Consider the following 27802-nt stretch of genomic DNA (forward strand, 5'->3'; position numbering starts at 1 on the left):
GGAGGCAGTTATGGGCATAGAAGTAGAACACTTATCATCACATAGTCTAAAACCCAAGATAAAAGAAAATCCTATACCCTACAATTACTAAAATGGCTACACACCGTTTCTTCGTGATTGTCAGAGGAACAATCGCAGTATCATTAAGCAGCCTAAGTGGGGTGCGCAGAAAAAAACGCGGGGTCAGCAGCGCGTGTGGGAATTAATTAAATAGTTTAATTAAATTTTAGACTGGCCATCTGAGTGCAGAGTCGCTAGTACGACTCTCATTTTGCGATCTGGTTCAAGTTGCAGAAGGTTGCAAATTTCACAGCATACATGCAGAGTATGGCTACCGTAAGGGCAGGCGATGCAGTAGCATCAGGGCCTCCGAGACTATAGATCCTAAAACCCTGACTAATACCTAAACTTCAAACTGAACTTGTGAAGATTTCAAAAGGGGCATCTGCCCGGGGCCTCGTGCGGGAGTTTAGCTGTCGCAAGACCTTTTTTAGTCACCAACTGTGAAAGATAAAAAATTAAAAACGGCGACCTTCTTTGTGCTCACCTCCGAATCATCGGCTCGGATATCATCACTGATACACGGGGCCGGGGGACAATTTTTTATGCACCTGGATCCTTAGTTACCTAAATAACTTAGATGATAAGGTGTTCGCTCCCACTTCTAACATCAACAGTGTTCTCAAACCATCTAACGCTGTCGCCTCTTTCCTGCGGCGCTGCAGAGGCGTTGATTACGCGCAGTGTTGCCAGCGACCGCGACGCAACACCGTCTATCTTACAATTAATTAAAAATATATCTTCCGCCGTGTCGCGCAGTTTCGGTTCCCGCGCGACGCCATTTTTAATTCTTTAGTAATTGCGTCCCTGAGTAACGCTTTTGATTACACCACTAATTTCAAAATGCTTTTGTGAATTCCGTTGTATAGACAAAATATAATTTAATGTTTTCTTCATTGCATTAACAAGTATAAGGCAAGCGAATTATAAATACCTACTTTATTATAAAAACGTTATATTTCATTCATTTTGCCAGCTGAGATAACACAATGCCAGAAATTCATTCCTATTCTTATCGTGAGCACATTAGTAAAAGGATTTGGATGGGCCTCGTCAAAGTCAGCATGTTCTGCGACAGCGGCAGATATCGGCTTACGAGGGAGGTGTAATCGCGGCGGCACTTTGTTATCAGAACTGGCAGCGTTGACAGTAATCTTATAATTAATTAAATCCCGAGTCGGTGTGCCCCGTGAATAATAACAAGGTACGCTTCCCGGTAGTGGGGATGCGGTGTCGCTGCAGGCGTTTAGCTATAGTATGATATAGGAACGGATGCATAGTGTTCGTATAGATAGGGAAGATCTGCAATTAGCCTGGTCACAATCTAATGGAGAATGATCGTTTGTTAGTCTTATTAGTATTATACTGAGAATCTCGATTTGTCACAATTATTCAAGATCGACTAACGTTTCCTTTGACAGTCGCCAGAGCGTGCCTAATACCGCCGCAGTTTAAAAATGTTTATAGTTCCAATAAAGTTCATAAAATACAGATATAATTATCTTCAACAACACATTGATACTGCCAAATATCATTATCTAGAGACACCTAATCACAAAAAGGCGCGATTTAAATTCTCCGATTTCAAATACTTAGTTTATTTTTACCAAAAATGGCAACACGCTACTATCGTAACGGTCTACTACTTTAGGTAAATGAAATAAACTCGTAAAACTATGGTTGCATTTGGTAAACCGTTTCTCCTTCACGAAGACGTGGACAATCGCTACAAGCCTCGCTTACAAAATGACCACGGCTCCGTCGCTGCGCCAACTACAGGTAATTTTAATAATACCTTCTATAACTAATTTCCACATAACTTAATATGAACTGTTCTAGCGTGTCACGGTATTACTTGTTTGGCACAACGCCATGTTGAAGATTAATTTAGATCTCATTTTCTTTAAAACATTATTCAGCATCTTTGTAAAATACCGAATACCATGTAAAGCAAAGTTTGAAGTAAGAAGATCAAGTTTATTTTACTAAAATTAAAAAAAAAGATAGCTCTGGTTGATTTGTAAGAAAAAGCCCTAATGGTGTTTGTTTGTAGCTGTATTGCAGCACCTAGGACTGCTGCCCTGAGGTACCGGATTCAAATCCCGAGTCGAGAAAAGTAATGAGTCTAGAATTTATGTCCGTTATGACGTTACGCTCGCCTCCTATCAGATCATAGGAAAATGAGTGCGTGCACCTCTCCAAACCCCTTCGGGGGCCAAGGCGTGAATTGTGTTTTGTCATTGATAGAAAAAAGCAAGTTAATTAGTTGATTTTCGAAAATTACATTTCTACACAAGTCCAGATACAAAAGCATAGGTCGTAGTGCGTCAATAGTACCACACGGGCATAATTGGCAATTTGCATGTTTTAGCGCGGTGGGCGGCGAGCGGTGGCGATTTGGGCCACTCCGTATGCAAAGTGAGGTATTTAACACGGCGCTTAGTGTCCTTGTTAATTGCCTTTTTATATGTATCGGGAATTGCTCGCATTGTTCGGTTCAGTTCTGCATTTTATATCGTTTTAAAAACCAGTGGATTTTGTTGCGGACAGCTAGCTGTGTAGCATTGGCGAATGAAGTGTTCTGAAAGGGACCCGACACAACTTGTAGGTTCTAATATTATGTATAGATACGGTCTGGAAATCGTTTTAGTGATAGATTTACATAAATTACGGAAGGGAAGCCGGCAGGAAACGAGCTATATGGAGCCTTCGCCACTGCCGTGTGTAGTAATTTGAGGATAGAGTAATTTTAACGCATGTTAATGTTTCAACTTTCTTTTGACTACGTCGTTGCCAATAGCAAATGAACAACTTATTTTGTTAAGTAATCTAACATAGGTATAGTACCGTGGACTGTTATGAACGGAGGTCAATAGGGACAATATTGTGTGAAATCATTATATCTACAATCACTTTAGTCTTAATCTATACTTCTATATAAAGCTGAAGACTGTTTAAACACGCTAATCTCAGGAACTAGTAGAGGTTTGAATTAAAAATATTAGTACGGACAATTATTTGGTAAATAATTGTTCGTAAAATACATAAAATGTAATATAACATTCCTGCTAGCGTGAATATTTCCGTGATGAGAAAGTTACGTTTAACGTTTAGATAAGTAATATTTTTTTTAAAAGCGCCCCTTGCATGTATTTGGAACTAAAAACTGGCAGTATGAAAATTGAGCGCATGTAAACTTTGAGTAGTAAATCGTTTATCTAGCCATAGATCACAGCCATTAGCAAGCACAAATTTTTAGATTGCGGCATACCTATGTCATGGTTTTACTTAAGTAATTTTTTGTATGGGAATTTTAACAGCGTGGGCGTATCACGAACTTAAATAGAGCAGTAGTACAGCTACTACTGCTGCTACTACTTGCCCAGCGGCAACATGAGCATTTTGCGCGTGTATAATTCGAATAGTAAATTGTGCGACCTTAATTAACTCAAACTAAATGGATATCGGCAGCACGAATCTCTTTTTTAGCGTATAGTATTGTCTAACAGTTGCAGACAAATACTTAGCGGCACTGCACTATTTACTATAATATTTGGCGCAATTCTTTATTAGGTATTCGTGCTAGGGGTGGTTGGGTCAAACCGTGTGTGTATGTGATTTAATTACAATACTAATTTCACTCCCTTACACAGTATTTACCTTATGTTTTTATTTATATATAATAAATAAATAAATGTAGAGAAGCAGTCATTAATAAATGATTGTGTTCGTAAATAAACAATGAATTACCTATCTATAGGTTGGAATTTCCGAAAAGGACAGGTCAGGAGTGCGCAGGTGCACTCTCTGTTCCTCCAGTCTCATAGTCCGGTGAGAAGGCAATCCGACATGACCTGAGAGAGATCAAGCACAGGACAAACAATTTTTTTAAGATGGAAATACCCAGCAACAATTATTTTAGCCCGGCCCGGGATTCGAACCCAAGTCCTCAGCGAGGTAGTTCTACTCATGCCGTGTACAATTTCAACTACGCCACCGAGGCTGGTTAAGGGTTAAGGGGGTGAGTGTGTAGGTATATATTATGTATATTATCAATTGGGTAATAAAAAACGGTATCATCAAATAATCATTTATTTGTCATTGTTATAAACAAATCGTTTAAAAAACATCGCTTACCGGCTAACAGCGCCGCGAGCGCTCTCTCCAGCCAATTAGGGATACATTTCGTGGACATTCAAACCCACTACTCGTTAGAATGGTTAAAATAAAATATTGCGTCAATTAGAACTTAATTGGCCAATATTGGAACTTAGTTGGCCAATATTGGAACTTGATTGGCCAATGTTAGGAATTGTTGACCTAAGTTGTTAGGCTCATATTCAAGCTTCAATAGCCAATGTTAGAGCCTTGTGTCCAAAAATTGGAACTTATTGGCGAGATTGCCATTTTTTTATTAAGATCGATGAAAAGTCTTTGAAATTCGACACCGAATAAACGGTGAAAGAAAAATACAGACCTAAGATATAATTGGAAAAGCAACTGAGGGCCTGAACCGTGTCTTCACCAAGTCTACCTAAATTATTTAATAAAAAAATCTTCGCTTACCGTAATTACTAAACGCGAAATAGCGAATTTGCCAAGCGTTATTTCGTACCAACTATTACAAAATAAATGTACTTTTTCAGTTCTTAGCGACCATTTACTACTTAATTTAAGCTAAATTAGTTCTAAAAGCACTAGATTTCAACTAGAAGTGGTGAATAGATTAGTATGAATATGAAACGAAGGTGAAAGCTTACTAACGTAATTGTAGGATTTCCAAGGGGATCAAAATGCTTTCAGCCATTTTCATAGGCTCAAAATATAAAAATGTTTAGATTTTCTCAGGAGTTGGGAAAACTTTCATAATAGAAATTTTAAGTACTCTCACTGTAAAAAAATATAAATATTTTCTATATTTGAGGAATTAAGCTAACTACAGCACCGATTGGATTGATTACAAACCAAAATTAAGTAACTTTTACAGGCTTTCAAAACAACTCTATTCAAAAACGAGCCTTATTCCATTCTGTGTATGTTTTTGAAAGTCATGTAACATTGCTTTACGAAACAACTAGTGTATTTTTTTTGTAATTGTAATTGTCAACACGAGAAATCTTTACGATCTAATGAATCATATCGCACCGATAAATCGTAACGTGTATCGTTTCATTCAATTTTTGTTACTATTTCGAATTGACTTTTTAATTGAAACCACTGTAACATTTGATAGTAGAGATTTCTCGTTACGTATATGACATAAATTCAAAATAAAAAATCAAAAAAAAATTTTTTTTAAGGAACATAAAATGAGTTCACACGAATTAAATTATATTTTAGTAAAAACATCACGCAATTCATTCTCGCGTCGACCGCTTTACATCGAATTGTCCACAAGATTTGTCTAGAAATGCGATTATTGCTGAGCAACTTGTAAATTAGTTTCTGGTAAAGACCCTTCCATCTTACAGCCGAAATTAAAAGATCTTCATCTAATCTTCCCTAATTCTAATTGATGAAATATGAAATAATCTCAATTTTATTAGTGAATTAGAGAAAAGGCCATCAAATTTCGGATAAGAAAAGCAGCCATTCCCAGAAACTTCCTTTGATGCTGACCACGTCATTTTCGTTACATTTAATTTAAAATAATTTCCATCCATCATAACATCAATTCACAAAATAAAAAATACTTAAAAAATCGAACTGATAAAAAAGCCTTGAAATTCAATCCATTACTCTGGTCTAGAATAACCGTCGAGGCAAAACTGACCAGAAACAATAAAATAAAGATTACGTAGAAAAATAAGATTTCAATTAAAACCTAACATCTCCCACAAGCAAAAGCACGTAGCATTGGACTATTTTTTTTTATCGTAAACTAATATTAAGCACTCGTGTGTAGCACCGTTTCACTGACATATGCACAAGCTATTTACTTTATTGTTTCCCGTAACAGCACTATTCTAATACTATTTTATGTAGCGCGATTTTCATACGATTGACAGGCGTTTTCACATGAGAACTCACGTACCAGAGGCCCTAGCCAAAACGCCTTTCTATAATCAATTACGCTAATAAGAAACCAAAAATATGTATGGGAATTTTGCTATACATTTTTTTGTGTTCTATCGGCATTCATGATGGTGGAAAAGCGTCGTGACTACTGCCGAGTATCATTAACTCTAAAAAATATACAGGAGTATATCGTAGAAAATATCGGAAACTTTAATTGACTTGAAATTATGGTATTGATATCAAAATTCGTGGCTTTATAGCACACGCCAAATATTTAGTTCGCTCTGAAGTTACAACGGCCACGTCATTGTCTTATACGGACAATGGATGCTCATGCGCAGGTACTATTGACAACTTCAGAGCGAACTACAAGTTCGCAAACAACTCCACTAGTTGCAATACTTGCTCATGAAGTGAGCGTTTGTAAATGTAATTTGTAAAGGGACAAATATTATTTGCTATCATATACAAATTGCGGCACCCAAGACCAGCCAATTGTATGACCATCGCGCGTATGAACACAAGTATTCCTGACATTCAACAATGTGAACTAACACAACACGGACTCTACTGAAAATGGGTACAAATTAAATACTATTGAGTTTAAATTACTATTTTTAATTACTTAGATATTGTTTTTATAGATTTAATTGAAAAGGAGCTGGGAAGTATGTAAATATGTTTAAAATTATATAAAATCAGTGAGGATAAAATAATATGAAATTTTTATATGTATGCATTTTTACTTTTGAACAAAATATCTGAATAATTTTAGAACAGTGTTTTTCTATTCAGAACTTGTCATGGAACTGTCACTGCGTCATATTATATGAACTTGTCATCCCTTTAAATCATAAATAGGGTCATGTTCCTTTGAACTTGCCTACGTTGTAGCCGACGTGATACGTAAGTGAAGGACTCTCCCACTACCCAGCAAATATATTTTTAAATATCAACAACATAACCTAGCACTGTAAAAATATAATTTAAGCAATATTCACCCCTTTTGTAAATATCCAACGAACTGCTATACTTTCAAACACCTACAATAAGCTGACAAACCGTATGACTAAAAATACGCACGTGGCGTGGCCGGACCGTGGACTGAACGTGCGGTTTTTTTTATTGCTTTGAATGACGAGACGAGCTTGCCGTTAATGGTATAATGACCGCCCATAAACAGTACATCATCCATTACCTTAAATTACAAAGTATTGTTTGGTATTCCACTGCGCTCGCCATCCTTAGACATATGATGTTAATTCTTATTATGTGCAGTAGTTACACTGGCTACAATGTTTACGATCAGACATTTTGTTTTGGCCACAAACGGGCAAAATGTAGGTTGTGGAGAACTGACATTTTATACGAACATTAACTACCCACAACGACGGACGTGAAATCACGTTTATATTTAATGAACCCCTCTTAAACATGTCTGTTATCGCACGTTCAGGCCTTTGCAAAGCTGTACCCAAAGTTTCATCTTGAATTAGAAATGATGTTAAAACACGTTCCAACCACGGACGTAAACCTTAATAGACTATTGAATTATCAACAACTTTGTACCCATTTTAAGTGGAGGCTATGTCACTCCCACCCCTCAGAAGGGTCTGTAAGTGGAGGGGTATTTGATTGGGAGCGTCGCCTCGGTGATGCGCGCCAGATGATGCCAGCCGATCTGGTTGTACGCCTCGATCAGCCGCTCCTCCACCTCCTTGGACGGACGGTCCTCCAGGATCTTCGTGAGGAGTTTGATGGCCCTGCCCCACTGTTTCAGCGTGAAGCAGTGCCAGACGCCGTAGTTTATGACCTTGGAGGTTTAAATAATAATTATAGAATAAGCTAGTAAGTCTTATATGACAATTAGGTTAGTTACTGACTAGTGTTCTCATTCAGCGAGTTCATTAGTCAGTAGACAAGTGAATTAGCCAGTCAGTAAATCAGTTGCGTATTATCGGCTGAAATGAATCCATGAAAGTATTGGAAATTAAACTTTGATAAACGATCTCAATAATCGCCTTCGATTTGATAGAGCATATGTACGAATCAGAGTAAAGAAATACACTTATTCTTGTCTTATTCCAAAATTTCCGATTAAAAATGCCTGATAATGTTATCATAGTGCGTGTTGTACCTTGGCGTCATTGAGGTCTGTGAACTTGAGCAAGTCGTTGATGTTGTCGTGGAGCGCGTCGGCGAGCTTGTCCCTGGCGGCCGGGCTCTGCGCCAGCGCGTGCAGGCGGCACAGCGCCGTGCCGCGCCGGCACAGCGCCTCCACCACCAGCCCGCGCTGCTTCTCTTGCTCTCTAAAAACATCGTCATCATCTTTTGACGTTCAATGGGTCCAGATCTATTGGCGATTTTGATATTGCCAATAGTCAAATAATATTTTCTTACTCGCAATGGTGTTGTACAACCAGAGAGAACGTAAGTGGCTGTACAATATCTTTTATCGACAATAATATAGTGGCAACAATAGTTAACACACCATTAATAATGCTTATGCATCATCGTCATTAGAAGCGAATGACAGTCACGTGAGGTTGCTTAACCTCATACCACTAGTTGAGTTGGTGTGCATTGTATTTATAAATAGAAAATCACTCACTGTTTAATTTTACTAGCGTCGCTCCTCGTGTCATTCTTCATACCTAAATACGCTAACAACTTGTCTTGATCTATCGCTTTTATTACCTGGAAAATATGATACATTTTACTGTTATATACTTTTATTTTTTTCTTGCATTAAGAATCCATCGAAGCGCATCGCTTGCATAACTTGTTCGGCAAAGCTTTGTCAGCACACAACATACTATCATATTATTATGGTGTTAAATAGTAATTTATGTTGTCTTATATTTTTATAAGCTGTCATATCGCTAGCTAAAAAGAATTAATATTATGTTAATGAATGCGTACCTTATCTGCAATAGCTATTAATTGTTCACACCACGCTGTGGTGAAGTCAGGCTCTTCGTTTACATGAGGTAGTCTGAAATAATATAAAATGTGTTAAGTATGCAATATGGGATACGAGTGAAACAAACGCTGGCTCGTAACGCACTAATTTATTAGCCCATCGACAAGGGTGTGTACGCAACACGCTATACTTATAACTACATATATAAAATAATATAAAATGTTTTCATATAATTTTAAAAAAAAAACATTTCAATTAAAGAAAATATTATAGTATATTGGGATTTTAAAAAATATGGCTACAACGTAGATCTGTTGTTTTGTTAGTGTTTGAAAAATTCTTACTTTTTAGGGTCCGTAGGCGAATCCAGTGCCTGCAGGTAGGCGACGTGTGCGCCAAGGTATCCGGGGAACTTCTCCACCAGTTCTTCGTACACTTGCTCTAGTTTCTCGCCTTCTGTAGTTGAAAATGGATAGTTGTAATTATAGTTGACAAGGAGTTTGTTTATGACTGAGTAAAAAAATAATAATCCAACGTGTATATGAGATAATTTGATTGGGTGCTTAATTGAATGAATGATGATGTAAATGAAAGATAAATAAAATAATACATTAGACAGTATCGGGAATATAACTAACAGTGTAAAACGTGTGAATGTGTAGTTAAGTAGTGGTTAGCGCACCGAGTTTGGCGAGCCAGGAGGCGGAGAAGTCGGCGAGCGCGTCCGCGTAGTCGTCGGCGCGCTTGTCGCGGGCGGGCGCGCGGCGCGGCGGCTCGCGGCGCGGCGGCTCGCGGCGCGGCGGCTCGCACGGCGCGAACAGCAGCGCCGCCCCGCTGGCGCGCCGCGCCGCCTCGTCGCGCGCCAGCCACACCGAGCCGCTCAGCGCGTGCCCCACGCACAGCCCCGAGCGCGACACCCTGCACGACACGCACACCTCACTGTCTACACCTCTTGCTTGCACTAATATTGGACTAAAAAGGCATGCAAATATTTCACCTCCTTTTCTCTTCTGCCCGTTCTGAAAACCACCTCAATTGCGAACCGATGTTTTAATAAAATAGCCCAACAATAACCGCAGCAATTTCCACCAAAAACAAAACTTTGAATATACATTCCAATTTACATAATATATTTTACTCTTGTCTTGCCTAACCTGAAATTCAAAACTAAGACTTCCCAAATCTTCTACAGCCATGTATACTACCACATGATAGACAGTAAAAAACACTAAGGACTAAACTAAACTATTTCTTTTTACATTTTAATCAGCACTCACTTGTCTGAAGGCACTGCGGTGAAGTACAGAGGTAATAATTTGCCGCTAGGCAGCGACGCTGAACTGAATTTCTTGCCGCCGATGAGAGCCTGGAAATAAAAAAATATTACTTTGTATCTCACCAAACAGCAACTACAATGCACACGAAGAAACGCTATATTTCCATGTTCTCGAAGTATATTCAAAAACCCATACAAATTTTATTTACCAGGTCTAAAATTAAAACCCATAACCTCGAGTTTCAAAGCCCAAATAGGCTACAATTTAGTAAATAGATTAATCATAACCAATTTATAGTTGAATATACCATCTTTTTGTGACATATTTACACTCCATAAAATATCGAAAAAGAATCTAATTATGCATGTATTAAATAACATAGACCTCACCTGCGCTCTCGAGCAGTACGCATCCAACGTGATCGGTTGCTGCAACCGTTGCTGTATCACGACAGGCAGTTCCTGCAACTTCTCCAGCAACGTGCGCGACTCGTGACGCACGTTCAACCGCAGCACATAGTCGCCTTTCTCTAACTTTACTGAGTACTGTGAACCAATGTAAATCATTAATATCGATAAAAAATAAATAATCGATATTAAATAGACTGATCGACACAATTTTTATTTTTTTAATACAAAAAGACTGCAATAGAATCTAGCCTCCGTTGTGTTCATTTTAACTGAAGGGAAACTCCAAATGAAGCTGAAATTAACAGTAGACGTTGCAGAAAAACCCACCCTGATAGGTCCATGATCAGATTTACAGTATGAGAGGCAGATATTATTCCGAGGACCGTCGAACGACACGTTTATCGTCAGCAAAATTTATACCATCAGATGCGTGGTTCCCTGGGAATAGTAGAAAATCTATACATATTATAAAACAAAGTCCCCTTTTATGTCTGTCTGTATGTTATCGATATTCTAAAGAACGATTTTTTATGAAATTTAGGATGGAGATAGTTTAAGACACTGGAAACATTATAGGCTACTCTCTATCCCAGGAAAATATATAGCGGGTCTTTTATCCTGGAAAACTCCTTCCGGCGAATCCGCGAGCAAAAGCTAGTATTAAAATATAGGAAGCACTCACTTTGGACGGATAGGCATCTCCAACGGCCATGAGCTGTTTACAACTGTTGTACAACATCCACATCTGCGACTCGAACTCCGATTCGTACAGCATGTCGCACAGTAGCGACACGATCGGCGACACCTACACGTCGAATACAATGTTTATTGATAGAAACAGGCAATATTACGATAATGTCTTTAATTTTGGGTAAAATAAGCTGTAAATTAGCAAGTAAACTTGCAGAAGTTTTTTAACAAACAATTTTTATCATGTAAGCAATCATTGCAAATTGATTTGTGCAAATTTTGATGTTTGCAATACTTGAGAAGAGTCGCATGTATAAATAATTGTTACCATATTGCTAGAGTATAAACATAGTTGTGAGTTTTAAACTAAGCTTAATAAAGCTGTTTTAGATCTCTCAAGTTCCAATACGTACAGAGATACTGTAAAACTTCGCAAAATGGGGGCGTCATTCGCAACTACAACCTACATCTCGTCATTCCATTCTACCCTCGTAAATCTCTCATTACTAATTTGACGTTATGTAATAATAAATATAAAATGACTGACATCCGTAGCCTTTGCTATGTGGAAGTTGTAAGTGTTGATGAGCTGGTAGATCTGCCTGCTGGGCGGGATCACGTCGCGCGCCGTCAGCGGCGTCAGCTTCGTCTCTGATGGCCTGCGCAAATTACAACTCTATTACAATGCACTATAGGTTTCAATGTTCAATATTTGTGACTATGTATATGTATTTTTTATGCCAAGGTGGAAAATTATTTTAGATCAACAGATGCTTGTTGGTGTAGAGTAAAGTTATCTGATTACACTAGTGCAATTTCATTGTTTAATAAATTACTAATATATAAAGAATAATAATAATAAGAAGCTGCTCGATAGGCCGGCATGATTGTGTCAAATGGCATAAGATACCCATCTGTTGCCATTCGATACTTTATCTGGACCGCATTGCGGTTACCATCAGGTACAGTGCAGTCATTTTGTCACGCTTTAATAAAAAAAGGAGATAGCTAGAAACTAAACGTCTGATTGGTTACATAAGAAGTCAGGTGGCTTGTATTGAATCAAATAGACTTAATCTAGAATAGGGGAAGATATTTGTTAGGAAACGTATCTATGGTTTTTAAAACAGTTGATGACACTACACGCCTTACCGATTGAAAACACTATGTATATCGAAAATCCACCCCAACTGACCTATACACAGGCTCGGAGTACTTCAACTGAGCCGATGGCTGGACCTCCTCGAGCCGCAGCGAGCTAATCATCACCGACTTGATGCCCTCGCTGGCGAACATCACCAGCTGCGGCCCGTAGTCAGGCTTCAGGCCGTGGAACTCGATCGAGTAGTCCACCACCATGTCGCCTATGTTCGCCCAGTACTTCGCCAGGACAACCTCCAGTGTCACGTCTCCCTGGAAACACGGTACTGATTTAAGATTGAAGACATTACATTATAACCGTTTATGCAGCGCACGTAACGGGAGCTCTCAAAAGTAATCAATTTTCCCCGTTTTTGCAACATGTCATTACTGCTCCGCTCCTATTGACGCGTGATGATATATAGCCATCATCGATAAATGGACTATCAAAACTAAAATATTTTTCAATTCGAACCAGTAGTTCCTGAGATTAGCGCGTTCAAACAAACAAACTCTTCAGCTTTATATAATAGTATAGATATATCAAAATAACATGCTGAACCTAACTACACAGTGCCACCACCGACGGCGGGAGACATGCACCAATGTATCAATAATGAATGAGTAAAAGAACGAAGGAGTGAATAATGTACTGACCACGAGCGGGAAGTGCAGGACGGTGGGCGCCTCTGCGGTGACGTTGACCATCTTCTGCATCTCGTGCGAGCGGCAGCTGCGGCGCGGCAGGATCTGCATCGTGTGCACGAGGAACCGACCCGTCTTCTCCTTGTCCTCCGTCGAGATCTTCAGCACGCCCCACGTGGCTTCCGTCGGAGCTGGAACATAACATAATACAAATGGAAATTGAAATTTATAACTCATTTATGGAAACAGATGTACAGATCATTCAAATTGAATATTAATTACAATTTTCGTGTAAACCAACGAGATCTTTCTATAACTAAAGATTAAAGCCTACATACATAATGGATTTGAATATTTAACTATTAAGATACATTACGTGTACAAATAAAAGTAAGTTAGCACAGCTCGACGCATACATCTATATGTTGAGCAAAAGTTAATTGTTTTGAAATCAATAATGATACATAATTCATTCATACATAAACTGCTGTTTAGCTTATATTATGACGCTATCGTGTGGTGAATGATAATACTGACGTATAACAAAGTGCCTGCGTATGTCGGCGGTGTTGAAGAGCTCCTGGCGGCAGTGCAGCGCAGGCGCAGCGGCGGAGGGCAGCAGCGCCTGCGGCTGCAGCACCGTCACCGGCACGCGGAACACCGGGCCCTTCTCGATGCACGACACGTCGTACGCGTTTATACTGCAACAGTTATCGCCTGCTAGTGAGAATCTACGTTATAGCTTGACCAGAATAATTAATATCTGTTTAGCATTTTCTTTTCAAAGTTAACACTATTAGCACAAGAAATTAGTTCGATATTTTACAAAATGAAGTTTTTTTTATTTCTTGGTCAAGCTTTATCTTTATATCTAAAGGTCGATAGTCTACACTTGATAAATTATATGAGCGTAAGTACTTTTTATAGACGAATATATAAGCTATATATATATTTAATTTACAGATCTACTTAATGTAACCATGATGGTAACTCAATACTTTACCTATCTCAGACACTATTAATTTATAAACCTAATTGGTAAACTCATTTTTTTTTTTTACTTAAAAGAAGGCTTAGAAAGGATTTAGAAAGTGCATCTGTAACTTTTAGAGTGATATTTTCACACATGGAATCAAAGCAATTGAGCAAGAAGTATGTGTGTTTCGGTATAACCTGGTGAAGTGTGCGCCGGGCGGCAGCTGCCTGGTGTCGAGGCGCACGCTGAAGGGGCGCGCGGCGTTCATCATGTCGAGGTGCGCGGGCGCGCCCGCCCACGCCGCGCCGCCGCTCAGCGCCAGCCGCACGCCGAACGCGATCTGCCGCGCCGCCACCGACTTGTCTGCACAACGCAACCAAACGCAATGCACTCTTGCTCGTCATTTTACCAACAATAATTATAAAATACCGACTTAATATTCATATCGTGTCACTTAACATTTAAGTATCTCACCATAAGTCAAAAAAATCGTGCTACTCTTTCCCATACATTTTGACACACAATCGCTACACGATTTATTATCCAAAGTTAACACTCGCACAATGTTCATTGCTCTCATATTTTAGTTCCAAATAGGCTCACACGAAGCGCTGTTTAAACTACGTATAGAAATGTACTTACTTGATGCAACTCAATATATACTACAACGTAAATATTCGTGCTAAAGACACAAATAAAATATATCACGATATAATTCTCTGTACTCAAATTATACTACTACATAATATTTCATATTACTTTATACAGAACTTTTACTTTCAATTTGATACCTAAGTAGGTACATACCACAATTGAAAAAATATTACGCACGAAATTTTCACTTATATAAATCTAAATTGTAATAAATTTTATCAATTTCATAAAGACAACAATATTTGAATATACTTCACTTAACTTTCACGTACTACTAGATACCAGAAACTACTAAATACGTAATTAGAAACATAACATACCATAGTTACAACACCACAACTTTATCATATTCTGTTCATTGATGGAGCACAACGATTTCTTCTCTAAGAAATGCAAAATATACTCGTAAAGGATTTTATCTATGACTTTTTCACTACTTTGCTAGTTATGGCATATATGTGATATCCGCCCGAATAGCGACCACCGTACACAAGGTGATAAACCCCACCATAGTGAACCACATAAATGTGTCGCTTTCTGCTATCCAGTTTCAACAGACCCGCATAATTATGTCAACGACTATTGGGCGCCACTCTACTTACCATCAGCTGCAGGGCGTAACTTCGCTGTGCCCATTTAAAAAAGATATACTGCGTCCATAACAAAGTAACAGACTTTCAAATTTATAATATTAATAGGCCTAAACCATCTCAGTAGTAGAGAAGGCCGATGTCCAGTGAGACATTCTATAATACAGGAATGGTATTATAATTCATTGTTTAATAATAGGCTAACTCACTCTCCACATCCTCGTGGTCGTGTAAGAACTGCGGCTCGACGGTGATGCTGATGTCCTTGGGCACGTCGTCGATCCGCGGCCGCAGGAAGATGCCCTTGCCGTTGCCCGGCCCGCACTGGATGCTGAACGTCACGTCCCGTTCCGGCTGGTTGTGGTAGTTTGTCAGGATCTCAAATGCCTGGAACGGGTTGGCAGAGATTGTCAATTATGTAGTGGCCTGGTTTTTATCCTTAATGTTAAATGAAGGAAGTCCAGATTTTATGTTTATTAGACAACTGTTAGATTACTGGTCTATTCCAAATTTTATAATGTCGACTGCCGAGATACTCTTGCAATTAACTATTTCAACGATTGATATTATGCATTTCCTAATAAATATTCATTGTACAATGAACAACTGCCTCTAGAAAGCGATTTACATTTTATCTTATGAACAGATTGCAACTCAGCCTCCATCTGATAGTGTACAGTATGGTTTTTTTATGTAAAATAGCCTGGTGCAATGTAGCTGACAGACTCACCTTCTCTATATTGAGCAGTCCGCAGCCCTGCGCCCACGGCTCCACGTGCGCCAACACTGTGGCAGAGTTCTCCAGCGCGCGCTTTAGCGAGAATGGAGAGTACGGCAGATTCTTATCCTTCAGACCGGATATAAGTACGCCTGAAAATAATGTAATCACTCACTTTGTAAATAATGTTGACTAATTGTTGGTGTTAGTTTTATTTTTCCCTTAGTCTTTGAAAGTTGATGTGATTATGGATACACAAACTCACCTAAAGCACCGGCGACGTGTGGTGCCGCCATTGAAGTGCCGTTCATCAATTGACAATTTCTAAGAGTAAATCTGCAAAATAAACAATGAGTCAGAATACAGTGAGTGAGTCAGCCAGCGAGTCAGTGAGTGAATGTGTCAGTGGAATAGTGGGTGAGTACCTGGCGACGGGTGCGACGGCGCCGCCGGGCGCGCAGACGCTGATGGCGAGCGCGCCGTCGGCGGCGGGCCCGCGCGAGCTCCAGCTGAAGGCGCCGCCGCGCGCGCGCGTGCGCAGCGAGTACGCCGCGCTCGACATCTCCGCCGACACGTACGCGCCCACGCCTTACAATATGGTACACATCATTTTAAAATGGACCGCATACAGTGACACTTGTTTAGCAAAATAACTGATGCACTCATGACGAATTGTATTTCATCCCAAGCTAGCTACAAAAAATAAAGGTTTACATGACAATTGGTACACTACCCCTAAGTAACTAAAACACGTAAGTATCCATTACTAATAGTAGTAATTGTTATTCATTAAGTATAGTTACCAATAAGCACTGAGTGCGCTATATCCGGCGGCGCTCCGACCGTGCACAGAGCCGGCCCGTGGTTACCTCCCGACACCACCCACGCCACGCCGTACCGCTGCACCACCTCCCGCATTATATCACCTATACGCCTGCAATCACACCAACACAATCCAGGTGAAACCATTTTATTTATCCTGACATGCGGAAGATTGATGAACTAACTTTAACAATAGTTTTACTGATTAGTGTTAGCTAAGAGAACATGAACGGACCCAGCATTAGCCCAGTGCGCGTGCTCGCCGTAGCTCATGTTGATGACGTCTATCCTCATTTTCTTGCTGAGCTCCATGACCTTGATGCAGGCCCGCACCAGCGCCGCGCCGGTCTCCATGGAGCCGAGCCGGCCGTCGCCGATGGTGAGGGACACGAGCTTGGCGCCGGGCGCGACGCCGTTCCGCGCGGGGTCGTCCGCGAAGTAACCAGAGGCTATGGCTGCCACGTGCGTGCCGTGTGTCGCTGGGAAACATGGGCAATACTTCTATCAATATTGTTACGTTTTAAAATATGTTAAGTGACAATTGAAAATGTAACATTAATATGTTTGTAGACTGTAGAGGAATAGATGGTAGTGTTCCTCTATTGAAGGGGAAGATCTCCAGTCAGGCATATGTTGCACTTGGCTGACCATGGTATCTCTATAAAGGAAAGCAACTATCTGCTCCTCTACTGTCGTGACCCCGACGTTATGTTGATGAGATGGTGATGAATACCGCGACATGTTACTTAAATACCCATTGATAGGGATATTTTAAAGGATAATAAAATAAAAATCACATTATAAAAAAATATAGACAAAGTGAAGGCTACATATTCTAGACATATGTTTATTTTTATCATAATTTCGAAAAGGTTATCGATTACTAAAAATAACGTTAGCGCGGAATTTACTATGGTGAGACATTAAGTAAGTTGACGTTAATCTACCTTAAGTCGTCTGAATACTTTAAGTGACTCACAGCACATGCCGACGATCTCCAGCGTGTCGCCGTCGTCGTGCACGTTGATGCTGATGGTCATCTCGTCCTGCGGCGTGAGCTGCGCATGCTCGTGCGTGGCGCTGTACTCGCCCAGCAGCGGGCCCGCCGACAGCGAGCCGCACTCCGACGTGTCGATACACGCTCTGCGCACATCATTTATTAATCATCAAATTAAAATTACAACTGTTCTTATAATATAAATAAAAAGGTTTAATTGTAAAATGTAGATATTGTAATTTTGAATTTTCGGATACCAATGACTCATTCCTTTTCATGACCATGAAGACTGCAGTCTTCGAGAAATCGAGAGAAAATTATAATAAAAAAAAACAGCGTTAAAACCCGAAAAAGACATTCATTTTAATGTACTTTTCCGTATTTCAATAAAACAAATGCTATATATACTCTGCTCGCAATTGTACTGTATCCACCTGTGAAAACTATATGAAAATCCGTCCAGTAGCTTCAGAGATGTATGTCAACAAACAAATAGCAAAACAGACATACCTCCAAACATCACCATCATGGAAGAGGACACAGTCATATGTGGGACCCAGATCTGTGAACTTCTTCTCGGCAGTTTGCAGTACCTCCACCCGCGCCTCCAACTCTTCCTTCAACAGTTTCTCTTCGGTGGTTAACGTTGAATTCTTCGAAACTGCACAAAAATATGAAATGACAAATCTTATGTAAGATGTTGCAACAAATAGCTAAAGTTGTGTCAGATCTACTGTAAAAGGTACCTTTCTGAACAATGTTACCACTTTGCTTGCCTTATAAATGATAATATGTCTTATGATATTTAAAAATTACATAGCATTATATAGCTTGGCAGTGTGCCTTACTCTATGCCCCATGTCTCTCCACATTGTTTTTGAGTTATTTTTCAAATTCATTTAAAACTTTTCAACTCACTTTTGAAAAGCTTATCAAGCAGCAACAACTGGCTCAACAACCATAATGATACTAACCAACATCATTTTCAAAATCCTGCAACTGTTTGTTAGCCTCTGCGAATACGGGCTTGTGTCCTACGTCCCAAATGTGCTCCTTCCGGTGCTCCTGTATTCTCTCCTTCAGTTTTGAGGGATATAGGCTGAATGGGTGCACTACACCTATGCGCCATTCTCCTGATGGATTTTTCCATGTCTCTGGGATCTGCAAAAAATGGTCAATATTTTATTTACTCTTTGTGTAGTTAGGTTTAAATGTATGAGCTTCTTAGAAACCACCTATCATCAGTTGAACTAATTAAACTGATTCACTAGTTCTGCCTGCTACAAAACATGTGAAAACAAATCAAATCCAATATCTATTTCTGTCAAACACATATGACTCATTTACTTGGTAATAACCTAAATGTCCTCATTTATTTATCAAAATTTAATTCAGACACACTTGAGGTCATCAAGATTTCTTGGTATAGTCTTTAAGATAAAAATAATAATCTCAGTATAAATGTGACCTATTTTAAAACATAACTCTAATATTAAAACTTTTTCCTCATGTCACTTTTCTTAGAAGTATGTAATATTAGAAATGACTAGTGATAATCAGTAGAATTATAATTAATGTAGTTTGTTTTGTGTTTAAGTACTGTAAAATACATAATTTATAGACAGACTATAAAGATTTGTTGAGTGGAGAAACTCATCTCAGAGCACACATCACTTGACATTAACTATCAGATGGTGGATATTGACACATTGAATGTGGTCACAAATCAATTAACTATTCACCATTTAGCACACCATGACTATTTGTTAAAACATTTTTTTCCTATGCCCAACTCATATTTCTGTGTATTTTTTTTATACAGGCAAGACAATGTTACCCCCTGCACCTGATGATAAGTGAAGTGGGGTCTAATAGAATGTCCACTGATGACAGATGATTACCCCTCGGCAGTTGCCACAATTATACCGGCTTTTTGGAAGTGAATATACACATATAATACATTTTAATGTGTGATTTTTTGTCAGTATTGTGGATGTTGTCCATAAGTAACATATCAAATACTACATAATAAAGTTGCTTTATTTACCATTTGTATGGAAGAATCTATGATGTTATTAATATTGACATTATATGTTTAATAATTTTTTTCACACCCTTAAATGCATTAACTTACATAGAATTAACTTTTAGTTGAAAATATACCTTCATACTGTAATAGAGGATGTAGATATGGGACAAATAAGCACTCACACACCCTCTATATTATACAGCAAGATACATAAGCATATATGTATACTTTACCTCATCATAACGTAAATACAATGTCAATGTTGAACATAAATGAAGACGGATTGGTAGTTTGAGACAATACAAGCTTTGTTAACATTATTAAATTAATATAGAAAATTGCCAACCCCACTTTTATGAATGTTGGTCTGAAAAGGCAACGTTCTACGGTTACAGGAACCCACCCGTACGAGTTTTTTACCTTTAATTTTCTGCCAGTAATGCCAGTTACACAGCCATCAACAACTTTTTTTACAACAGTGCTAGTGTCAACATCTCCACAGCCGCTGCAGTCGAACCTCTCTATAACCTTCGTCTCACCCGTGCTGGTCACCTGCAAGCTCAACAATACTATAATATCGATGGAAAACACATTAAAACTCCAACCAAACAAACGTGACAAGACAGAAAAAATACCTTGAGACCTTCTGCAGCTGGGTCGACGCCCGAATCAAGAATTGCTATAACAGTGCCCCGACCATCGTATACAGGATATTTGTTTAAAAATGAGACGACCCCCGTCTCTTTTTTTGGTAATAATCCCCAAACGGGGAAGTCACAGTCGATCGGGACGTCTGCCATTTTTGATGATCCGATGTCAAGTGTTGAAATCGAAAAAAATTATATCATGGCATTAAAATGTTGCTAACAAAATAAATATCAGAGTCACAGATGTAGCGAACCTTCTTTTTTTATACATATGTGATATGTCTTGAATTTTAAAAAATAATAAGTACCTATTACTCACTGTGTGAACTTTAAAGTTACTTTCACAAACTTAATATTAATATTAGTAATTAAGTAGTACAACAGGTTTTTGCTCACGAGTCCTTAACTCCCACGTCTAAAGAGAATATTATGACCGCTACGTTCCCACGTCTGTCAGTCTGAACCAAACAGATTTTAATACGGTTTTTATTCGATCACCAATGGATACAATAATGCGGAAGCTCTAGGTAACATATGTGTATCATTAACAATTAATATTTTGTATATATTTTTTTTAAATATGACGATGATCGTTGAAGACGTTGGACACAATCGAACAGACTGGGTGTTTTCAATGAAAACGCTGCTTGAAATATAACAAAACAATGGTGGGATTGTTCTTCTCTTTACTTTTATAGGTGTATAGAAAAGTCCGCGATGTTATATAAATCTATCGTAAATATAAACTCACTATACTCATTCTAAAATCAAAAGGGCGATTTTTAGAAAAAAATAGAATTTTTTTGCTAAATTATGATACTTTTACAGTGGTTATTCCTTCAACCCATCTTCGCCTTAAGTCTGTCGCACCATTTATGCGAAAATCGGTATAATATTATACAATAACATAGATTTAGTTTCTAGTAATATTATAAAATATGCTTTTTTGGTTCGGTGGTTTATAAATTCTCTTAAAAAAGTATATAAAGATATTTTTTTCTTGCAAATATATGTTAACAAAAAACTTTTTTATTTACAATATATTATTCCAAAGAGAAATAAATGAAATATTATTGTCACTGCAACTGCGACACGTTGGTGACAAGGATAAACAAGATCGTGGCTTTGCAAAAAAATATATAACTACGGCGATTCGGTTTGGATTCGCTACTATATGCATTACTATTTTCCTGAATCAACAAAAGCATGTGGTTTAATATATTACCATCATTTTTTATCATAACTGCTGGTGTTGCAGCCCCAGGTTTTGGCCTGTGGTGGATACATTATTTCGTCTTGGGGAACGTGAGATATTTTAATTCTTAGATCATTTATCTTATATTTACATAACATACATACATAACATCACGCATTTTATCCCCGAAGGGGTATGCAGAGGCGCAACTAGGGCACCCACTTTTCGCCAAGTATGTTCCGTCCCATGATGTGATAGGGGGCGAGCCTATCGCCATATCGGGCACAAATTCCAGACTCCGGGCTGATACTGAGCAGAAAAACCCAAATATCACTTTGCCCGACCCGGGATTCGAACCCAGGACCTCAGAGCGCTATTGTACCGGACATGCAATACAACTACGCCACCGAGGCAGTCTTATTCTTATGTATTATCTTATATTTATTTGTTATTTTTTCTATCTGATTTTGAGCTATTATTAATCTACTAGTCCTAGCTTCACGAGCCAATCAAACCAAAATAGACTTGGTAATCGCGTCATCATATATCATAAAATAGCTAGCTGATCTCTGTTCGTGGTATGTTGCGTATGCCGGCGAAATACTAGATACTAAGTACTTAGGTTTCGGTGATCAACAGTGCTACCGGTAGCTGCCGTTCCATACTGTTTCTGGCGACGCCCATATATCACAAGTGAATTTCGATAGTTCGTACGCTCCTGTCACGATTACTTTTTGGCCGGAGTCAAAGATAAATGAATAAATTAGTTTAGATAGCTAATGAGTAGCAAGGCAACATTAACACCGGTTGTGGATCAAGAACTAAGCTAATTTATTTTACGCTTATTTCGTATAGATGACATAATTACAATTAATTACATATAGTAGATAGGTACAGTCAGCTACAAATATAGCTGAACAGATTTAAAACGTAAAATCGACTATTAACTTAGCTTTGGGTCTATAAGCGGCATTAGACTAAATAATCATATTAATAATGCAGACCGCTACTAAATCACATTGGCCTAACCTACAAGAATATTGTAGACACCATATTTACCTTTTTCTTTCTGCATCTTTTCCAAGCAACATTGAGCCTGATGGTACAATCTGAAGTTTATTTCTGGCAACACACAGTTAACTGTCACCTTTCGCAGAGTGCTTGTGTAATATTTTGTACGAAAACTCAATAAAATGTGGTATGAAATTCTGCCTGCCTTCGGCATTATTACGGGGGCGTTGTTTTTGCCAGGAGTCGCCCTATATCACATTCACAATCTATGTCTAGGCAACGTGAGTAAAAATTATAATAACAATCGTTAGGTAACACAACTGTGTACTATGGTTAAATTTTAATCATTACAGATAAAAAATCTTGTTCCAGATAGTATTTTCTTCTTAATTGATACATAACACTCATTACATATCTACAACTTTTCGATGTTGTCTTAATTTTGTTTAAACAACAAAAAAATAGTGAAAGATTTGTTAATGGATGGTCAATATAATATAGAGACAATTTTTATGAAAAATAGTCACTCCATATAGGAACATAAAGTTTAAGATAGGTTAATATGTTATGTGTTGAATTCTACAGCATTACAGGCGTAGCCTACTGGACAGATGGCAGAGACACATGTACCAGAGGGACACCAGAGTTACAGGCAGCCCTTATCAAGTCAATGTATGTATAACTATTTTTAGTAAAACTTTTTATTAATCTAAATAAACCTTACCTGTTCATAATACTTCAAAAGCAGCTTGTGCAGTGCATATGTAAATGAAGTTTGACTTCCTAGAGTCAGATATTTGTGTATGCTAAGAATTTTGTTGTGTTTTCTTGTCAGACAAGTAAAATTTGCAAATGGGCTCAGTGTGTATCCTACATACTAGATTATTACAACTGATAAACACATAAATCTTCTATAAAAATTGAGGATGACTCCAAGCTGTAAGATCAATTTGAATAAAAGAGATGTTATACTTACCATTGTGTTTACTAGACAAGCCCAATCACTTCTTTGGTACTATCCCAAAAATTAACCAATCAGAAAGAGTTGTACTTATATGCTTACAAATGAGTTATTTTGATTGGTTCGATTTTAGAATCAGATTGAAGAATGAAATTGGGATTATTTATTGAAAAGTCAACAATTGTTATATTTAGTATGATATTTAAATATTTTTTTTTTTCAGGGTTTGGAGTCCATCCCAGACAACTGAGGCATGAAGAGGATAGTTAATTTATCAAATTAGATGTTATTGAGTTAATAAAATTCATTTGAAATATTTTGTTCGTTTTTATGTAGTTATATCTACAAATAGTTTGATAGTAATTTTATAAAAATAAAGATAAAATTAGATATTCAAATAATAATCTTTCCATCATTTCATAGGTGCTGCAAATTTATGGAATGAGGATAAAGTCCTTATGCAATGTTACGAGAATACAGAAGTCCTTATTATATATATAAATATAATATACATAATTAATTTAATAAAATATTTTTTTTATTTGTCTGGAAGTTTTCATTCCAAATAGAATCTAAATATATTATATACTGAAAATCTTGCGTTATGAAATTAACATTAAGAGGCTGTATATGTTTTGTTCCACTGTTTATCTCCTGTAAAAGCTATAGATGATTGACATTTGACAGTGACGTTTCACATGTGACTATTGATATTTACTTACGTTTGTTTACCTTTTCAGATACTGTTCTTTTTTACGATTCTAAGTTCTTTCTAAATTCTATATATTAAGTAAAGGATATGGACGCCTGTTTTGTCGATGTTACCATAGAGTTCCTAGCAGTAGCATTCCACAGTATCCTATACTACACATCAGTTTACCCAGAGAGTATATTCGAAACAAGAAGGAAATACAATGTCGTGGTCTACCGGTCCATTCATCCAGAAGTGAATCAGTACATAGATTTATGTTTAAAAACTGTCGCCGAATGTTTAAAAGCAGGTCGCTTAACCCGCATAGAGTTTGCAATAACAGACGCAAATTACAAAACGATTTACAAGTTTATTTTTGATATAGAGAAAAATGAACATTACGAGGACACGATGGATGCATATTTGATTGAAATTGAGCAGAACTTGCGGGCGTTCTGTTTAAAGTTGCCGACTTTAATAGAGAGAATTAGGGATTTACCGGAAGATTGCAGTTTTAGTATATACATTCATACTGATGAGTCTGCAGCTGTTAGTATTGCCTGCAATGCCGACTTAGAAGGCTTTCCCATGGTTGAGAGAGAAGAGAAACAAGAGGAATGTGATCAAATTATACCATTGCGGAGAATCTCAATCAGAAGTTATAATTTAGACACTTATATTGAAGTTTCATAGATATAAGTCTTACTCAGCTGGGTCATTTAACAAAACCTAGACACAACTTTGTCTAGTTCTGCTATCAAGTAGCAAGAGTACTATGAAGTTTTAACATCTATATTCTCAGTGATAAGTATGGTCTCAGACCTTGCTGTATTAATTCATAGCTCTGTATAGTCAAACTTAATGAAGAATATTGGTACATGAGGATTATATTTAAAAGGATATGCTTTTTAATTTCATTTCCTGGATAAAACATACCAGCTGTTACTTTAGCTAGTTTTCTGTGGCACAGTTGGTTGAGATGCCTTGTTTGTACTGGAGATAATATATTTTTTTTTACCACATGGATTTATTATTTATACAGTGAGAAAATATTAATTATATTAGATAATCTTGCTTTAAACAATTGTGTAAAGATATTAAAGATAACAGAAATAAAAACAGCCAAAATTATATTTTTATTAAATTTTTATTCCATACTGTAAAGCAATATCGGGTTTATCTTCATTGTGGTCATAAAGTATTTAAAAAAATCTCTTATAATTAAAATACAGTTAATGACTTGATTACCTTTGTGTATAAAGTTATGTAATACAATGATTATATCTCAATTATAAAAATATTACAAAAGTCATTGGTCAAAATCATAATCCAACTAATGCACAGTACACCACAGCTCTCTTACCGAGTGCTTAATACGTGGTATGTGTAAGTAGCCTTCTATATAGAGGTATAACCGTGGTGTAAACATATTCTTTTCTAATCTATAGACAACACAAAATAATATGTTTTTCGATGACCATAGGTAATTCATAATTCATATTATATGAATACCCAAACTACACACAATGTTACTTATATTACTACTTAATAAAAACATGGTGGAAAATCATGAATCTGAACCTTATATTAAAATAAATGAATAAACAACTTATACCTTAATAAATACAAATTTTACTAAGAAATACCTACATTATAAAGTTAACAAATCCCTTCCTCATTTCTCAATTTGACCTTCAAGCACCTTAAACGCGAGTATATCTCGTCCCAATCCAAGTAAGCCCCTATGATTTTCCTAACATTATTGGTGTCATCTTCGTACGCATTTCTACCGTGCAGTAATCTGATATTATCAAAGGCGAGGATATCACCCGGCTGTGTTTTAAATTTGGCGGAAAACTGATGATTTAAATTCAAGAATAAGCTGTGAGCTTTGTACCATGGCACCACTTTCTCAATAGGCCCTGGGAAGTGACTGCCTCTTTGGGGAATAGAGAAGTTTATTCTTATAATTGCCCCATGTGAATCAAGGCATATGACGGGCGAACGGTAAAGTTTGAAAAACTCGTTGCCGTGTTCTACCCCGACGTCACTCCACTCTACTTCTGTTTCTGTTAGAAGAGTGTATTCTTCTGGACAATTCTCTTTCATGTACCGCGCTACGTGATGGCAGTCTGAGAGCAGATTTTCTCCTCCATCACTCGCTGTCTGGACCAGGCAATGAAGTAAGTTGGTGCCAGGACAGTATTCATAGTATGGCAAATCTGTGTGCATTTGCAAATTGCTCGATAAATACGCTACGTTGCTCGTATTGGGTACATGTTGAACTACAAATTTAACCCCATAGTGAGTCCTTTTCGTGAACCCAATTTTTTCAACGATTTGGTCTACAGCAGTTTCGGAATGTGGTGCATTTTGTATCAAAGCGACTCCGTATACTGAGAAATTGTGAAGCCAGTTGTAAAGAGCTTCATCCGATCGCAAAATCTCGTTGTAATCGTGTTTAGTAAAAACTTTTTGGAAGTCTTTGCCGTGCCAAGTCACTTTCTTCGGCTTGTAAATCGTGTCACTGTACTTTCTCTGGTTCTCAGGAGTAAAACTTCTGAATTTTAGCCATTCGATATTGTATGAAGACTGGTGGCCATCAGTCCAACTGACGCGTATAGAATTCCCTTCTCTAGTTACATCTATAGGTTGAACATTTACGTCAAAGTTACTCCAGTCAAGAATCCGGCTCTTCGCCGATTTATGGAAGCATTCCTCGCATTGGCAATTGTCCCTGAGCCACACGAAAGGGAACTTTAAAGAGTGTCCCTTTATGTCTATATTGAGATGTTCTGATTGTTTCAACAGTACGCTGTGGCTGTGGATATGTCTCGATAATTTTGGTATGGCAGTGAACTTTGCACTTCGTATCCGCCTTATTACGAACATGGTAGGTACAGACGGGCTCGCTCTCAGCCGGCTGCCGATAAACTGAGATAAAGTTAGTTGACTCGTTATACGGGATCCCACAACCGGTTCATTATCTTCACGAACATTGTTTTTATTTTGCAAATGAGATTATGCCAAAGAATGTTAAGGTAGATATGTTCAGACTCGATGTTCTAATAATGATAGAAAGTAAAGATTTTGTACTGGGATGAATGACTCTGCAGGGTTAAAGGGGTCTGATTTTTGGTCCCTCCATCAATCAAAAGATATTATCCTTTAAATTGTTTCGTTGCTAAAAAGTTGAGCTCCTGCCAAGAATTTTGTAGCAATTAACCCGCACAAGCCGCACTCATTTCTTTTACAATTTATTTAAAAAGTAACCTTTATTGTATCACGTTTAATTAGTTTACAATAATAGATCCCAATCGCTTTTTCTGATCCATCGCAAAATGCACC

General features: G+C 37.8%; 3 protein-coding genes across 3 annotated transcripts; 1 reads left to right on the plus strand and 2 right to left on the minus strand.

The window, feature by feature from the left end:
* Positions 1–4136: 4136 nt before the first annotated feature.
* Positions 4137–20790, minus strand: LOC115448319 (tripeptidyl-peptidase 2). The gene is made up of 25 exons (XM_030175729.2): positions 20585–20790; positions 20370–20501; positions 18895–19081; positions 18431–18581; positions 17903–18066; positions 17159–17402; positions 16905–17035; positions 16527–16689; positions 16367–16437; positions 16114–16253; positions 15593–15770; positions 14337–14502; positions 13701–13864; positions 13176–13354; positions 12574–12791; positions 11926–12037; positions 11371–11493; positions 10668–10823; positions 10279–10367; positions 9684–9919; positions 9346–9457; positions 9001–9073; positions 8690–8775; positions 8216–8387; positions 4137–7891 (listed from the first exon to the last, which is right to left on the minus strand). Exons 1-25 carry the CDS (start codon positions 20747–20749, stop codon positions 7682–7684), a joined length of 3822 nt encoding a protein of 1273 aa, XP_030031589.2. The 5' UTR covers positions 20750–20790; the 3' UTR covers positions 4137–7681.
* Positions 20791–24445: 3655 nt separating this feature from the next.
* LOC115448314 (mitotic spindle assembly checkpoint protein MAD2B) lies at positions 24446–25476 on the plus strand. Its single transcript, XM_030175717.2, has one exon. It carries the CDS (start codon positions 24563–24565, stop codon positions 25145–25147), a length of 585 nt encoding a protein of 194 aa, XP_030031577.1. The 5' UTR covers positions 24446–24562; the 3' UTR covers positions 25148–25476.
* A 256-nt stretch (positions 25477–25732) lies between these two features.
* LOC115448305 (gamma-butyrobetaine dioxygenase) lies at positions 25733–27393 on the minus strand. Its single transcript, XM_030175704.2, has one exon. It carries the CDS (start codon positions 27344–27346, stop codon positions 26114–26116), a length of 1233 nt encoding a protein of 410 aa, XP_030031564.1. The 5' UTR covers positions 27347–27393; the 3' UTR covers positions 25733–26113.
* Between the last annotated feature and the right edge of the window lie 409 nt (positions 27394–27802).

The sequence above is a fragment of the Manduca sexta genome, chromosome 25 (assembly GCF_014839805.1).
Source record: "Manduca sexta isolate Smith_Timp_Sample1 chromosome 25, JHU_Msex_v1.0, whole genome shotgun sequence".
Taxonomy (NCBI): Eukaryota; Metazoa; Arthropoda; class Insecta; order Lepidoptera; family Sphingidae; genus Manduca; species Manduca sexta.

Bases quoted from the DNA above. Each gene is read 5' to 3' on its own strand.
- LOC115448319 (XM_030175729.2), bottom strand. From the start codon at position 20,749: ATGGCAGACGTCCCGATCGACTGTGACTTCCCCGTTTGGGGATTATTA. The intron at 19,082-20,369 runs GTAAAAAACTCG...CATTTTTTGCAG, and splicing joins TTACTGGCAGAAAATTAAAG to ATCCCAGAGACATGGAAAAA. The intron at 9,074-9,345 runs GTAAGAATTTTT...ATATTATTTCAG, and splicing joins TCGCCTACGGACCCTAAAAA to ACTACCTCATGTAAACGAAG.
- LOC115448314 (XM_030175717.2), top strand. From the start codon at position 24,563: ATGGACGCCTGTTTTGTCGATGTTACCATAGAGTTCCTAGCAGTAGCA.
- LOC115448305 (XM_030175704.2), bottom strand. From the start codon at position 27,346: ATGTTCGTAATAAGGCGGATACGAAGTGCAAAGTTCACTGCCATACCA.